Source organism: Pezoporus flaviventris, unplaced genomic scaffold (genome assembly GCF_033815535.1).
Source record: "Pezoporus flaviventris isolate CSIRO_AGI_PZ_B2104156 unplaced genomic scaffold, CSIRO_AGI_Pfla_v1 ptg000096l, whole genome shotgun sequence".
Classification (NCBI taxonomy): Eukaryota; Metazoa; Chordata; class Aves; order Psittaciformes; family Psittacidae; genus Pezoporus; species Pezoporus flaviventris.
Window position 1 is genome coordinate 1,558,132 of NW_026892644.1, and position 17,265 is coordinate 1,575,396.

The following is a 17,265-nucleotide window of genomic DNA, read 5'->3' on the forward strand; positions in this document are numbered from 1 at the left end:
GTATCTTACTACTTCCAAATAAACTTAAAGCTAAACTTGTATTTTGTCAAAATATTCACAGAGTTAAATAAAAGCAAACTCAATCATTTCAAGTGCAGCCAGCAAAAAATATTTCTAATCAGTGACATGTCTGTTTCATTGTAATTAAGCATTTATATTATCAATTAAAAAACTGTTGTTCCACTTACTGTGTCACATCAGATACAGCTGACAGCGGAGACTCTTCTGATACAAGGTCAATGTCATCAGTGAAGCTGTTGGCCCGTGACATTTCCTGGGTATTCCCTTCTAAACGTCTTTTTGCTGCACAAATAATTCAAAGAAATCATAATAAATTAGGCAAACAACATATACAAGCTCTTTCCCTTACTTAAGTTAAGGTAGATTGAAGAAATGGCGCTAATATGAGACACGGCTTTATTTTTTTGTCAGAATAAGTGAAGTTGATGTTTATATGCCATACAAAAATACATATGTGCAGGTACATAATTCAAATATACAGGGATCTCTTACAAGAAAGGCTTTTCTTCTTGTGGATTGTCTTCTGGCAAGGAGAAATTCATCATGCGCATAATTACAATATTGTTATGATGATAGAAACAATCTAACTTTCATTTCCCCAATTAATGCTATAAACATATAAACTACATATAAATCACACTTTTGTTTCAAGTATTCTATTTGGTTACTATATTCACCAGTGTTCAGAAATTCTCCCGCTGACCATAGCCTCAGGTGTCTGAATGCACTCAGCTCAGTAGGGTGACCACAATGGATACAAAGCTGTACTGTAGCTCAGCTTATGTTCCAAGCATAAGAAGGCTACAGATTTCATTACAGATTTGGAAGACATATGATGGACAATAAAGGAGTTCATTTGCAGACTACAAAAAATAGAGAAGTGCAGCTACGTACCTGCCTTTCTGAGTTCAGCTACATCAGTATCCATATGCAGTTTCTGCTTTAAGGTCTTGACAATATTTTTTCCTATATTTATTTTGTTCAAAAGCTATGAAGTACGTATAGCTTAAATTGCTGTGATCTGAAATAGCAATTTTTTCATGACTACTAGTGATCCTAACAGTTTCTAAGGCAGGCCCCTATCTATTTAAATTCTGATCATTCTTGAAATCTTGGCACATACATCTATGAGCTGGCAGAGTCTCACTTGGAAAATGCATAGGATGATACATATATATGCAAGGGAGAAAATAAAAACAAATATTTGGGGGGGCAGAGGGGATCACTAAATATTAAAAAACACAAGTAAAAGACTAAGTAGTGAAGTAGCGTCACTTACATAAGCAGTGTTGAGTAAGAAGAAAAAGCAAACCACATGTCAGAAATGAGAAAGCTTGCCTCCCAGAAAGCTAAATTGTTGAAATCTCAAGCTAATGCTAGAGCACCTCTGTATCTAGACTACATTAAAGGTAAATACTGAAAAGCACAGTGACATCAGACACTATTGGACACAATCAGACATTATTGGAAGAGCCATAGCACAGATGGGAAGGCATGAAAATGAAGTCTATGGAATATAATTATAAAATGGCATAACTGAACACTGCTAAAAGACATACAACTACAAAGGTATTTTATTTACATCTGTTGCATTTAATCACAACTAAGTTATGTTTGTAGGGGAAACCGAAATCTTCCTGGCACTTGGAACATGATCTTCTGTGCATTTCCAGCTCTACTGAAATACTGTGGTTGCTCTAGAGGAGCTTTATTTTGTGAGACCTGCCAGTTCTGCACTTATTCTGACAAGACATTTCTTTTCTGCAAGGGAAGTATGTAACCTCATTTCTGAACAAAGTCTTGAGGTACATTGATCCGTTATTTGAAGCCCTGCTTTGGGAAGCATTCACAGATTTAGAAATAGGCTCCTTCAGTGTCTAAAGAAGTAGCATTGCACATGATTGCAACTAAAATATTAAACTGGGAGAATTTTGGCTTCAACTTCAGTAAGGTTTTCCTCATAGAAACTTGGCAGAATTTGAGTTGGCCAAAGACAGAATTAAATCACTGTGCCCATGTAAGGCATAATCAAATGAAAAGGAAAACAGCATTGCTGTAAATTCCTAATACACAATGGACAAATACACAATACAAAATGCTAAGAGAAAGATCTAGCTAATTCATGGGGAACTGCTTCCTTTATAGCACAGGATAGATATTAAAATTGCTGTAATGTATTTGTCATGCTAAGAAGTAGGACTGTATTTTCTGTCATTATAAAAGTTTGGTCCATATTGCCTTATCAAGCTTATCTCTCTCATCACACTGCTGTTTGCAATCTGCATCCAGAGTCTCTTAAAAAAAAACATGAAAACATAATTTGCATTTGTCTTGCTAATTCCTTTTCTGAGAAGTGTTCACTACTACATAACTCACTTTGCTCCATAACATGACAGTTATGAGAAAACAGGAAAAACAGCAGCATGCTGGTTCGGAAACCTTCACTTTCTTGTTATTGCTGTTTGTGTGTGCTGTGCTGAGCACTGAAGACCACCTCTGCTGTTACAGCAGGATGCACCTCCAACCCCTGCTTCTCTGAGCGTGGACCTGCTGCAGAGACAAGTAGAATATAATCCTGGTTTTAACAACCTCAAGCTGTGCTTGGTTACCAGCACCAGCAAGGAAAGCTTCTCTTTCCTCTTTAGGTAGGGTAAAAGCATGTAAATTTTCTGTTTGGTGAAGACTGCTATGATTAGCTGTTGACAGTCACATGATTACCTGTGACAGTCTCATCCCACAAGTAGTAAACACACATTTAATTACTACAAGCTTTATGAAAAAGACAATGACATGGTTATGCACTTCATACAAACAGGAGTTCTGTAACATACAATCCATAGTTAATTCTATTAGTTGAATTGAAGATGTGCACTCTTCAACTCCATAAAACTAAGTATATGGGTCATGTCTCAATGCTTCTCCTCTCCCCTCCTGCACTTTCCATGGTATGATCTGTGGACAAAACAGTTCTGCCAGTTTGGTTACAGACTAGGTTTATCTCAAAAACCTGTCTCTAGCTTACACTATTTACATTAAAAGAAAGAACAGCTTCTCCTAGAAAATGTTGCTCTTAAATATCAAGTTAAAGCAGAAATAACAGCTCTGAGGCTCATAATATTTGGGTGGTAAGATTCCCTACTACTCTCAGAGCCACTTCCTTCAATTCAGAGTCAGTTCAGATTCTTGTTTTGTGAAGTATTAAGCCATCACAAGAGAATATCTGTTTTATCCTTGCAATAAAGAAGTTATTTAATTCTAAATGACTTTATGCTTTTATCACCCATTAATTCTGTGTGGTCCTGCTTTAAAATATTAACCCATTATTAATATTTTCTGGTTCACGCATCCAAACATTAATGTGAATGGCAAATGCAAGTAAAATGTCCAATGTTCTAAATCTTTTCTGTCCTTAAGGTGACTGTTAGAGTGGCAAGCAGTTAACGTATTTGAAACATTCTTTCTGGAACCAACTTGCTTTCTGTAAGTAACTATAACTTTCCCTGAGTGAACTTCCACAATTCATTTAGACAGCAATGTTCAGTCATAAATCAAAAATCCTAAAATCCACAAAAAAAGAGAATAAGATTTTTTTTGAATGTCAAGAAGCCAAGAGCTTCTGAGAAATAAAGTAATCCACTATGATCACTCATGATAAAGCTTTCATTTTAAGGAAATGTGAAGCATTAGAATACATTTGAAATACACATGGCAGTGACACTTTCCAGAAATAAAACTCAAAGATGTAAGGTCCAGCTACTACAAATGGTAAGTTTGTTACAGCTGCAGCTTAAGCCAAAACAACTATATCTTCCCTCACTATATTTATTTTAATAAGCTTTCCTCTTCCAAATTGAATTTATGGGAAGAAATGCTAAATTTTTGTTGTTGCGGATTAGCAAGGAGAGAAGGCAAAGGAATATGAAGAGGAAAGAGAAGCCATCCTTCCTTTCCATGTGCTGCTACTCACAATATTTAGAAGCTGTGCCTATTTGGTTATAAATATAAAATGTTTTATAAACAAGAACAGTTAGAAGCAGCAAGTTAAAAATACAGAACAGTATCTACCACAGTACAACAAATACCAGTGAATGCCATGAAACGGGTCAACTCATTAAAAGAAACATCAAAAGGAAAGCTGAATTTTATATATCTCTATTTTTGCCTTCAGTGCCAGTTTCTAAAATAGTGAGAACATGTAATAGACACATCTGGATTACATCAAAATGTAACATCAAATGTTACATCAAAATGTAACCCAGAGATATTTTTAATGCCATTTTGCTTTATCTAACCGTAGATGCCTTATTTGTATCACAGTAACTTCTGTCTTTGTAATATGGGGAAAAAATGAACACCCAATTACAATTGCAGCAGAAAATGTGATTGCACATGGTTCCCATTACCATGGTCATCCTCAAACAGGCAATGTCCAATACCAGGACAAAATGACCAGGAAAACTTTTCACTGTTCTCTTCTCAGATATAAGAAGTGAAAAGAAAAAGCAGGCCTCTCCTATTGCAAATAATTCAAACTTACTGTTTTTATTAGGAGGTTTGTTAACATGCACCAAAATACTCCAAACGCAAATTTAAAGATTATTCATACCATTCATGCACAGCCTACTTTACAAGTGTGCAGAGAATTTCACTGTCTGCTTATGTTATATAAAAGGTACATGAAGTTGCTACTCCTAGGAATACAAACACCAAAGAACTGGAAGGCAAGAAGATATTTGGCAAATTAAACTGGCACATGAATAGAAGTGGATATTTGAGGCAGTTTAACATAAAACAGTTTCTGTCACATGAATCATAGAATCATAGAATAGTTAGGGTTGAAAAGGACCTTAAGATCATCTAGTTTCATCCCCCCTGCCATGGGCAGGGACACCTCACACTAAACCATGTCACCCTAGGCTCTGCCCAACCTGGCCTTGAACGCTGACAGGGATGGAGCACTCACAACCTTCCTGGGAAACCCATTCCAGTGCCCCACCACGCTAACAGTAAAGAATTTCCTCCTTATATCCAATCTAAACTTGCCCTGCGTCTTACTGAGCCAAACAGACTAGAAGACACAAAAAATAAGACAGCCAGAGAAACAGGCAGCCTGTAACTCAACCCTAGAGAGGTTTCTTATTCTCAAGCATAATCATCCATAAAAATGTCCCATCTCTTAAGATACAGGGTTTATCCACGTGTTTCTCGGGTAGAAACCTTTCAGAGGTTTCTATGTGAATAGAGAAGTGAACACTGACATCTTTCGTTTAACTTTTCTTCTCTCTTGGGCTCTGCTCCTGAAAAAAAGTAATGCCCTTTTTGGTATGAAAGCACTAAGCTTTCTACTAATCACACACACAAAAAAAGCAGGCTTCCAAACTCAGTCAAATGTATGTGGTTGATATGGATGGTAATAACAGGTAAAGTCTGGCAAAGAGGCTAGTAAACAGATTTTCCTGGTTTGTCGTGGAAGAGCAGCATTCACAGAAACCTACAGAGTGCACAGCAGACACACATGAACAAAAATAAGATTAATATAGCTTCAAAAGTGATCCTTCTTCACTGCTTGTCTCCCCCCACCCCTCCTTTTTTTTTTTTTTTTTTTTTTTTTTACAGAACAAGAACTTAACTTTAAAATGAAAAAAATTAGTAGTCAGTGAAATGTAATTTGGCAGCTTGTTAGCTCTGCAGGGAGAGCTCAACACATATAAAACTCTTAGAATTACACATAGAGAATGTATCATGTAATATAAATATATAAAGTTACTTTCCATTATGGGATTCAGAACTGCCATTACAGTAAAAATGTTTATTTTAAAAAGGAAGTACAGTTTTAGTGTGGCTATTAAAGAAAATAAACCAGTCTGAAAACATTTTTATTTTTCATGCCTCTTAATGCTCAAAGCATACAAACTGCAGTGACAATAAAATTAGAAACATCTTCTGACTTGTTGTCAATGTTTTGACTCACAAGAACACAAAACCCCATTATTGTAATTACAGTGAAATATGACACAATTATTTGCTCATCTAATGCAGTTCTTTGCATCACACGAATCCTTGTGGAACAATTCCCCAGTGACTAGCAGTTAATCACAAATTCAAGATATAAAACATTGTTACCAACCTGCTTATTCCATAGTGACCAGAATAAAATGCTGTAAACTACAGTAAATCTAAATGCTAGAGGAAATAATTGCCATATTTGTCCTAAAACTCAAAGCAAGTTCAGCGAAATCATTTGTAGCTATTGACTGCACTAAGTCAAAACTATTTCCACCTAAAGCTCCCTTTGTTATCTTGTATATTCCAGGTGAAAAGATACTACATTTCATGAGAGTGTTCCTTCCTATTTCAAATAAATTTGCTCTGAATACTTATTTGCTAAATGTTGAATGATAAAATATTTTAGACAGGGCAGTAATTTGAGTAAATGTCTAACTTACAACTATTTAAAAAGGAATTCAAAATTGCCATTTTTATGTATACTCAATACTATGAAAAATTCTGACTGACAGATCTTCAGATCATAGAATTTGAACTGTAACATCTTATAAACACAACCCTCCTCATAAGTTATCTTCCTAAAAATGCTGCAAACTAACTGAACATATTTTATTTAAAATTAAATTCTATGTATTTCAGGAATATATTCTTATGGCTGTACTCTGAAGTTATTAGCTTTAGAAGACCCAGCATAACTACTATTCAACACTCCCAATAGCAACCAAAAAGCTTACATGACAAGGGGACAATGATGTTTATAACTGAGGTACGTTTCTAAGCTGACATACGCACTGACTCCTAAAGTCTTTCCATACTGATGACATTGTGGAAACACATTTGAATCAGTTCTGCAGCTTTTAGGGTGACCTTAATTCTCCTCTGGCAACTGGCCATGATTTTGGTTGAAAAATCACAGCAACAGCAAGAACCACACTGACAGGTGTAATGAGATACACAGGTCTGCTGCATGTCTTGCCTTTCCTTCCACCAAAGGACCTTCATGCAAGAGGGTGAAAAAAGCTTATCTTTAAAGCACACCTTGCACTTCTCAGTTTCACTGGCCCACTCTCCCCATAAAATGCATCTACATGGAGAAAATAGCATTCCTCTTGAAGAGATGTGCAATGAAGCCCTGAAAAGCAGAGAACTGAGAGATACTGCTAGTGCCGACTGCCGAATACAACAGTTAGTACTGTAGATGCTGCCAATTCCAAAGAGAAATCTGGATGAATGTTCAGTTTGAGGAGTGACTTGGCTGGAATCAGCATCTTTAGAGAAGGTATTTGTAGATATACAAACTATAACAGGTATGTATTTTCTTACCCTATCAGTCGCATTACAAGGCTTTGGTTCCATCTGTGGTTCTTTAAGCCACATTACTGAGGTAATCTCTGCTATGTGTGAAAGTGACATGGCTTAATTCTCAATCTTAATGACATTAATCTCATGATTTATCAGAGTTGACATTTTTATATATACACATAGCTACCGATATTGAACCCTAGCAGAGACAGCGGGGAAAAACAACTTTCATGATATCATCTTGATTTCCAATCAAACAGTTAATTATTTTAAACTAAAAATGCAAGCATAATTTGTTTTCTAATGATCAGTGTAAATTGATCATGTATTATGGTTTCAGACACAGTGTCAAGAGGACACAAACTACAGATATGATCAGGATCTCCTTGCTGTCACTGGCCAACTAAAGAAGTTCTGCTATCTGTTGACACACAAACCACAGACTATCCTTGCAGAATTCTCCCTGACTTGAGTTTGTACTCTCAACCTCACTGCTAGCTCCCTGCCATAAGGAAGTTGGGTTTTGAAAAAAAGTAAAGGCACTTTGTTTCAAAACAACTCCTACTGCATTCAAAAACTAGGTTAGAAGAGAACAGGTAACTCTGCCTTTGCCTTTGGCAAAAAACAGATACATAGGTTACATAAAAAAAGTGTTTAAGACTTCAAGTGTTCATTCAGCAATGGTTTCAAGTGATAGCCATTTTGTTTCATCCATTAAATCTGGACAAAACAGATGATTCGCTACATATGTTTATGGTAATTAACTGGAGGGGTAGCAAGATTCCACGGTCATTCAAATGCAACCATACATGTACCATCCTGGAATGGTGTGCACTTCTGAATAACTCCTGAAATGGAACAAACAGCTGGATTTTCCTAATATCAGATAACAGATCAGGACAAAGAACTGTATTATGCACTGCCTTGTCTCCAACAGAGGTGAAGAACAGATGCATAAGGACAGGACAAATACACAGTGCTAGCTTCACTGAAAACTTCCTGGGGTTTGCAGCTGTGGGACTTTCCAAGTCTGAGGTGGTATCCAAGAACTCTTGATGGGTCTCATTCAGTAAATTTGCTCACACAGAGTTGAGAAAACATCAAAATTTGTTTACACTGATTTTAGTACAGATCTGAATGTGTGCTTCCCCACTGAATGGAAAGTTCATGTAGTGCTCTCAAAACACTCTTAATTTCACTATTGGGAAAATATGCAACACTAGTGAAGCACCATGTCACAACCCTAGAAAGTTAGAATATAAGTAAAATATTTTATTCCAATAAACCTTTAGAGGAAGGTATTACAGACCCTGGAAATTACAAAGGCATAACCCAAGAGGCAAATTACTTCTTTTTGAGAGGATAATGTGACAACCCTTTTTACAATCCTTAAGCATTAGACCCATGATTTTCACTGCCATTTGGACTCTTGGCATCCTAAAGGCTACTGGCTGTTGTACACTGGGCTTTCAGACTAGTAGAGAAAAATTAATATCTTGTTCCCCATCTCCCCTTCCTCCAGCCCCCTTTTTCATTGATGCTTTTGTGCAGTTAATTCCTTGTTCTGAGCATTGACTATGTTTTTCTTATGACTTGGCTTTCAAGCCACAAGTTCAATAGTATTCTTTCAGCCAGATTTGGACATGGTAGTTTTTCCATCTGAGGAACAGATTTAAATTATATTGAAGTCACAAATTAAGGGAAGATCTTTCTGCTTGGTTCAAAGTACTGACCACTTCTGGCTCTGCAAGGGTTATTGTAATGATGATCTTTGTTAGCATGGCACATGAAACACCTCCTTGACAAGTACCTGCTTCTTTTATGGCCAGATCTAACCATCGCTCATCTAAAACTACAAAAAACTCATAACTGAGACATTAGTGCTCTCCTGTTGCACTCTGAGGTCCTTATAGAGTGGCAGTCAGCACAACATATTCAGTTACTTGCAGTTCAACAGGTTAAATGAAAGCTGGCATGATGGAGACAAAATTCAGCAGCATTATTTACCCTGGAGTAGTCGGTCAGTTGCGAAAGCAACTACTTAGATACATCACTGAAATTGAAGAGAGCCTTTATACAACAAAACCTTATTTTTTTCATGGCTAAGATTGATTCCTATGGAGAGAGTCTCATGGAAAAATCCACCTTATTTCAGCATCTGAGTTGAGACAAATTCACACTACACAAGGGAAGGTGTGCAAATTTAGGATGCCTTATCTCACTGCAGCATGGTTTCTTCAGATGTTTGATAGAGAAGCTAACAAGATAAACATTGGAGAAGTCTCTTGGATAATTTCATCCCAAACAGAGAAGAAATGCATGACCCAGTCACAGCAGAATCTAAGCAAAGGGAGGGAGGGAGGAATGGGAACTCATTAAGGTCCATTCAGTGCTGGAGAGGGGAGATACGGAAATGAAGGAGGTAGAGGAAGAGAGCATCAGAGCTCTCCTTAATAAGCCTTATTCTGAATTAAATGTTTTAAAATAATAAACAGTAAACTTGTTCAGATTAATATTTTCTTTTTCAAAATTACTACTGACACATTTTATAGACCTCAACTTGCTCTCCATTTGTAAGAGAAATTCAAGTATTCCTCCCCAGGCTGTTACCACTCCAGCTAGTCTGAATTTGGCATATACTAATGCATTTCTTTATCTAGCAAACATCTTTACCCCTTTAAGAAGACTTAAGCAGAAGATAGCAAATGTAAATTGAAGATCTTTACCAAGCGTAGTAATTCCCTGCAAAAGCTACCACTATCTTACCCAACTATCTCTATCAGCTAAAACTGATGTCATTTGTATGACATATGAATAGCCCTACTGTTTTATGACTGTGATTTTGCCTTATTAAAAACAGTGCAACGCAGAAATTGGAGATACCATTTCTGCAGCAATAAAAGGAAAAATCCTACATAACACTAATATTCTATTATGCTAAGACAAGTTTTCATGCCCTATTGCATATATTTTCTGCTTATCAGGCTGTCTGAATTAATCTGTGTGAACCTTAAGTTTTCTGTGCCCCCACGTACACCAAAAAGTAAGTGCATGCTCTCTCTCTTTTACTGAAACAACAGCCAATCTGGGCCCTTCAAAAAAAGAGCAAGAGGAACTTGTAGACTTCCATCTCAGGTTGCCAGCACACACTTGCTTCATGATGGCTCACTCAGCACAAACTAATCTAGGATAGATTCAGGTCAACCTGACCTGAAATGGATCTTAATTGAGTTAGTACAACCAGGCCTAGAGTATCCCATTGACATGGTCTGATTCACCCCATTAAAAACAAAATGAAAAAGCCACTAGCAAGCTAGTAACAAATACTGGCATTATGCAGTGCTTTTTTTTTTTTTTTTTTTTGACAACTGGAATCAAGTTCTGAGAACTCAGCATAATATAATACTTAAAAGAACATAAATGGATTCAAAGGGTCAGAACATGGCCACAGTTTACATACCTATGAGTTACATTCAGTACCAGGTTGTGTGAAAGCCAGAATTCCTGGAATTGGTTATCAGAATTGTTTTACAGATGCTCTGCTCATAATTCACCTTATTCAAAGAGGAAAAAAAAAAAATCCACATTATTCCCCTTTTATAGAGAAGTTTAAGTCCATGCCGTCTACACACAATTCTTGTGTTGGTGAGACCACATGCGACAGACCATAATAAGAACAAAAAAGAGGAAACCCTGGAGTTTTTTTCCTTGACAACAATGGAAGATGCTTAATGCAGAAATAATATATGATTAATATACAATTTTAAGACATCAGCATCACTTTATATTTCCAAGCTGGGCACATTTCTGCCGAGTTGAGTAATACCGACCACATTTGTCATAATAGACAGAAGGGTGCTATATACAAGTGTTACCCACATTAGCATAGAACGCAAACCAAGAGAATGCCCTAACAGAGGAGGCAAAGCAGAGAGGAAGGGATGTCCAAAGTGATTCATCACCCTTCCCTATACCTCTCTGGGCCCTATCCCAGAGGAATTCACATAGAAATCATTGCCACATCAGCTGGTATAGTCGCTGCAAATTTCTCTGCAGGAGAGTACTAAGAAGGTAGAGCTTTTCCCAGGGATATATTATTCACTTATGGTTTCCAAAGAGGTTCATTTAAATATAAATGTTCTCCTGCAAGTGAACAGGATTAATATTGAAAACGAGTATATGTTCCTTTTTTTCCACCTTCTCTTATAAGGAAGGAATGCATTGTCTACACAAAACACTGCTTAAATGCATCAGGGTTTCTTTCCATATATCTCCTACCAAGTGGCTTTCTAACACTGTTTAGCAGTTTATCCAGTATTACTATTCAGTTCAGTGACTGCTTTAGTTTTAACAGAACCATCAGCTGAAAAGTAAATATCATTAGCATGTTATAGAAATTCAACACCCTAATTCTGCAAGAAAGACTAAGAATTTTAAGCACAACAACTCGTACATCATAGAAGTTTTTTTTACATCCTCAAAGTTTGCTCAGAATTCAACATCACATCCTATCAAAAAAGTAACAAGGTCAAATTGTATCATCAGTTGTAGTTCAATGCTAAAGAGTTCAGAATTTGGCCCAATTTTGATCAATACAAATAAGCAGTCTTACTTAGAAATTCATTAACTCTGATCAATATGTTTCATACAACAGCTGCAAAAAATCAATGAACGATGCAACCTATACAGAACATTGCAAATGTTTGCTCATTAGGAAATTACTGTTGCTTCCTATTTTCTTTCCAAAAAGATAACAACATTGCAAAACAGTGTTTAGCCAAGTATTCTAAAGCTAAAGGTGCACCAGTTGTATGTACACAGCAGAGTACTGGACACTCCAAATTGAAGGGGAATCAGTTCCAGATGTTTTCTACTGATTAAATTCAGCCCAAGCAAGGTTAAGTAAATGAGAAGCAGCTGCTTTTCTTTTTTTGCAAAAGTCATGAAAAATACTCAGAGTTCTGCTTTCCTCTAACTGGCAGACACATAATGCAGCACCTATTTTACTAAGTTTTCGTGATTAACAGAGACTGCGGACAGTCTTCAGAGAAACTAATTCTTTTCAGTCTGTCAGATCTCATGCATATCGCAATTAATGGAAGAAGTTCAATGATGACAACAAAACATTACATGCATCCCTAAAACACAGCCACTCTCATTATATATGCTACTTTCTACTGGAGTAAGTAGAAATAAATAAACAAAAATGTTAGTGTCACTAGACCAGATAATGGCTCAATGTAATACTGGAATCAATGTACTGACCCATTGCTCCACTTCTGACAGGATAGAAAAGTGCATTGATTTCATGTTCTTAGACATAGCACTCATGTGAACAGCAGAAAGGAAAATCTTATCCAGAAATAGATGCAGCAGGCATAAATAGGAAATTATTCAAATATGATGATTAACAATGTAACAGCAAACAAGACCCCTTTAAATGTGGGAATTGTCTATCTCTGTCTAATTACCCCTCTGAAGATTTCTTGAACCTTTACTTGCAAAAAACAAAGATCATCAACTGGAATGTGTCCATTTTTACCAGTCACAGAGGTTGAAGCAAAGTTTTATTTCTTAGACTTCTCTCCTTCTATTTATACTTGGACAGACAGGGTTTTTTTTAGCCCCTAATAGGATTAAACTGATAGAAAGGTGTAAAAGTCCTTTGCACGTTTATCTTTAGGCAAATTGTCAGGCCATAGTTTCCAACACAGCACTTATTCCAGGTGGTGCATGGAAACATGTCCAAAGCTTAAAAGTAAAAGCAAAGATTCAAGGAGCTCCTGAGGAAAATTCAATTGAAAAAAGAGGCTTACAATAAGTGGAAGCAAAGACAGGTGGCATGGGAAGAGTACAGAGATGTTGTCCATGAAGCTAGGGACCAGGTTAGGAAAGCTAAGGCTCAGTCAGAATTAAACTTAGCTAGAGGTATTAAAGATAACAGGAAGGGATTCTACAGGTACGTAGCAAATAAAACACAGACTAGGGAGAATGTAGGCCCCCTCAGGAAGACTCTCAGGAGAACAGGCTACACAGGATTTGGAGAAGGCTGAGGTTCTGAATGACTTCTTTGCCTCAGTCTTCAATGCCAAAGGCTCTGACAAAACCACCCAAGTCTTGGAAGGCAGGTGCAGGGACTGTGAGAATGAAGACCTCGGGTCCACTGTAGGAGAGGATCTGGCTCGAGACCATCTTAAAAATCTGAACGTGCACAAGTCCATGGGTCCTGATGAGATCCATCCGCAGGTCCTGAAGGAGCTGGCAAATGAAGTTGCGAAGCCGCTGGCCATCATATTTGAAAAATCATGGCAGTCAGGTGAAGTTCCCAATGACTGGAAAAAGGGAAATATAACCCCCATTTTCAAGAAGGGGAAAATGGATGACCCAGGGAATTACAGACCAGTCAGTCTCACCTCTGTGCCTGGCAAAATCTTGGAGCAGATTCTCCTGGATGGCATGCTAAGGCACATGAAAAACAACAAGGTGCTTGGTGACAGCCAGCATGGCTTCACTAAGGGGAAATCCTGCCTGACCAATTTGGTGGCCTTCTATGATGGGGCTGCAGAACTGATGGACAGGGGTAGAGCAGCTGATGTCATCGACCTGGACTTGTGCAAAGCATTCGACACTGTCCCACACGACATCCTTGTCTCTAAATTGGAGAGACATCAATTTGATGGATGGACCCCTCAGTGGATAAAGAACTGGCTGGATGGCCGCACGCAAAGAGTTGTGGTCAATGGCTTAATGTCCGGCTGGAGACCAGTAACGAGTGGGGTCCCCCAGGGATCAGTGCTGGGACCAGTCTTGTTCAACATCTTTGTCACTGACATGGATAGTGGGATTGAGTGCGCCCTCAGCAAGTTTGCCGATGACACCAAGCTGTGTGGTTCGGTTGATACCCTGGAGGGAAGGAATGCTATCCAGAGGGACCTTGACACGCTTGTGAGGTGAGCTGATGCCAACCTCATGAGGTTTAACCATGCCAAGTGCAAGGTCCTACACCTGGGTCAGAGCAATCCAGGCACAGTTACAGGTTGGGCAGAGAAGAGATTCAGAGCAGCCCTGCAGAGAAAGACTTGGAGGTGCTGGTCGATGAGAAAATGAACATGAGCCAGCTTCAGTGTGTGCTTGCAGCCCAGAAAGCCAACCGTATCCTGGCCTGCATCAAAAGGAGTGTGACCAGGAGGTGATCCTGCCCCTCTACTCTGCTCTCGTGAGACCTCACCTGGAACACTGTGTGCAGTTCTGGTGTCCTCAGCATAAAAAGGACATGGAACTGTTGGAACAAGTCCAGAGAAGGGCCACGAGGCTGATCAGGGGACTGGAGCACCTCCCGTATGAAGACGGGCTGAGAAAGTTGGGGCTGTTCAGCCTGGAGAAGAGAAGGCTGCGTGGAGACCTCATAGCAGCCTTCCAGTATCTGAAGGGGGCCTATAGGGATGCTGGGGAGGGACTCTTCGTTAGGGACTGTAGTGACAGCACAAGGGGTAACGGGTTAAAACTTAAACAGGGGAAGTTTAGATTGGATATAAGGAGGAAATTCTTTCCTGTGAGGGTGGTGAAGCACTGGAATGGGTTGCCCAGGGAGGTTGTGAATGTTCCATCCCTGACAGTGTTCAAGGCCAGGTTGGACGAGGCCTTGGGTGATATGATTTAGTGTAGGGTGTCCCTGCCCACGGCAGGGGGGTTGGAACTAGATGATCTTAACGTCCTTTCCAACCCTAACTATTCTATGATTCTATGATTTGTGGCTGGAAACATCTGGAAAGAACACCACACATACCTGTGTATCACAACTATTTTCCAGCCTTCATCTATGAGACTGCAAACAGCATGCTATGTAAAGAAGCATATCAAGCAAACTAAAACTGTTTAAAGAGTGGCTAACACATGGGCATCTAAACAGGGAGCAAAACTAAAAAAAGGAGAACACACATATGTGAGTATGTATAAACACACACATACACACACCAACACCCATCCCCTCAAAGAACCAGTTTCTTTTACTTCTAATTACGGAATCTTTACAGGCTTCCCAGCACACATACAAGGTATGCAAAATACATGCTTCACAAGGCACAGTAACTCACATTCAAGATGCAAAGCATATTTAAAAGAGTAGTAAATTTGCTACTACACCACTTAAGTAGAACCAGCTAAAAGCACCATAGTTTCTTTAACACGATTGCCTGATCTCCCACAATAATGTTTTGTCTTTCCCATCATAAAGAACACATTTTTGCGGCTAAAAAAGTAGCTTTACAATTCTGGATTAAATCACATCTTGTTTTCCCCACAGAGCATTCACTGCATTTTCTGCAAAAAAAACAGCTTCTCTTCTTGCAAAAGCTGACATTCTTGATTACCCCTCCTCCTTGTTTATGCTAACAATAAACAAACATGTAGGCCTATGTTTAATACTGCATTGACTAATAGCATCTTTCACTTCTGTAATGCTGTGTCAGTCTAAAAACACTTCATAAACAATTAAGACTTGCAATCTCTCTATGACAGAGACAAGACTTGTATTCATTTAACAGATGACGCAACTGAAGCACAGTGAGTTAATTGTCTGCCCAAGGTCACATAGTAAATCAGTAACAGAGCTAGGGACAGAATCCAGGAACATTGAGTCATGCAGCACTCCCCCCTTAACAGAAGGTGAGGCTTCTACATACAGCCTCAATATGAAAACAGGGTTTCTATTGCTGTCTAAGAACCCACTGCTACATGATGAAGCTTTATCATTATCTTCTGTTTTAATTTTAACAGTCTCTAACTACCTCTGTTGTTTTTTGTTATTTTTTTTGTGTGTGTGGAAAAGAGTTTGAGGTAAAGCTGTCAATTCTTGGTTTTTTTATGAAAAAAGTGTACACACACACACATCCCCAAAAAAAGGGAGAAAATGCCAAACCTTGTCCTTATTCCCATTAATAAGGCTAAGTATCTGCTTCTGACCTTCAGCGAAAAGACTCTGAGGTAGTTCAAAGACACCTTGACTTCCATACAGAGCTGTAATGGAAAACCTCACAGCCTACAGCACTACAATTGCTCACTATGACACCTCTGGCCTAAGTGCTGGTTGGGTGGTTCCCCCACCCCTTTCCCTTTCCTAATCCACTGGATCACACAGAGATGTACCTTGCATTTTGAAATAAAATTACTGTTGTTAGAAGTTTGGTCTGTGGCATGTTACATCACATATTCTGTATTCTGGGTTGCACTGAAGTGAGACTTGATACCTCACTGAAGCATATAACACAAAGATGAGATTTTAAAGTAGCAGTAATGAGACAGATCCAAACTGCACAGCACATACTTATCTGTGCTTTTAAAGGTAAGTTTCATAGACTGTTTCTCCAGGCAAGCTCCATTTACATATTAGTTTCTTATTCTCTGATGCACAATCTGCATTATAATTTTTAATATTAATTGACTACTTAGAACAGAATTGGAAAATCACTGTCTTTACCAGAGTTCAAGCCCTCTATAAAAAGAAAAGCCTTAAATCCCAAATTGGTTCTCCCCTCCCCCAAAAATAATTTGGATCATATGACCTCAAAAAAGGGCAGGTGTTGCAGAGCTATGCAGGTTTTGCAGAGCTATGCTGTAGTAGAACAGACTCTGCCTACATGGGCTCATTTGAATGCAACACATCCCCCAGTGTTAAGCAGCAAAGGGGGTTAGCTGTTCCACACTGGTATTGTGTACCATCAACAGCTTGTTAATAGATCAGAGATCAGGTCAAGCACATGCCTTCATACTTGGTATCAAAAAAGTGTAAAAACAGATCACTGCAGTAAATTACTGAAATACAGGATTAGTAGGGAAATATGAACCAGGAGTCAATTGCATGAGCATTGCTTCCTCTGTCGGAGGCTCAAAGGCTATCTTCCAAAGTACTCTCAGCCACTTCCGAGTTGATATCAACTG

The 17,265-nt window shown here is 38.4% G+C and overlaps 1 protein-coding gene across 2 annotated transcripts in view; it reads right to left on the reverse strand.

Annotated features, from left to right (window-relative positions):
* Window positions 1–17,265, reverse strand: part of LOC133281107 (potassium voltage-gated channel subfamily KQT member 1-like) — a 467,184-nt gene that overhangs the window by 378,357 nt on the left and 71,562 nt on the right. For both annotated transcript variants that reach the window (XM_061476317.1, XM_061476316.1), the window contains one exon: window positions 189–303. In XM_061476317.1, the coding sequence (XP_061332301.1) occupies window positions 189–303 (115 nt within the window). The remainder of the gene's footprint in view (window positions 1–188; window positions 304–17,265) is intronic.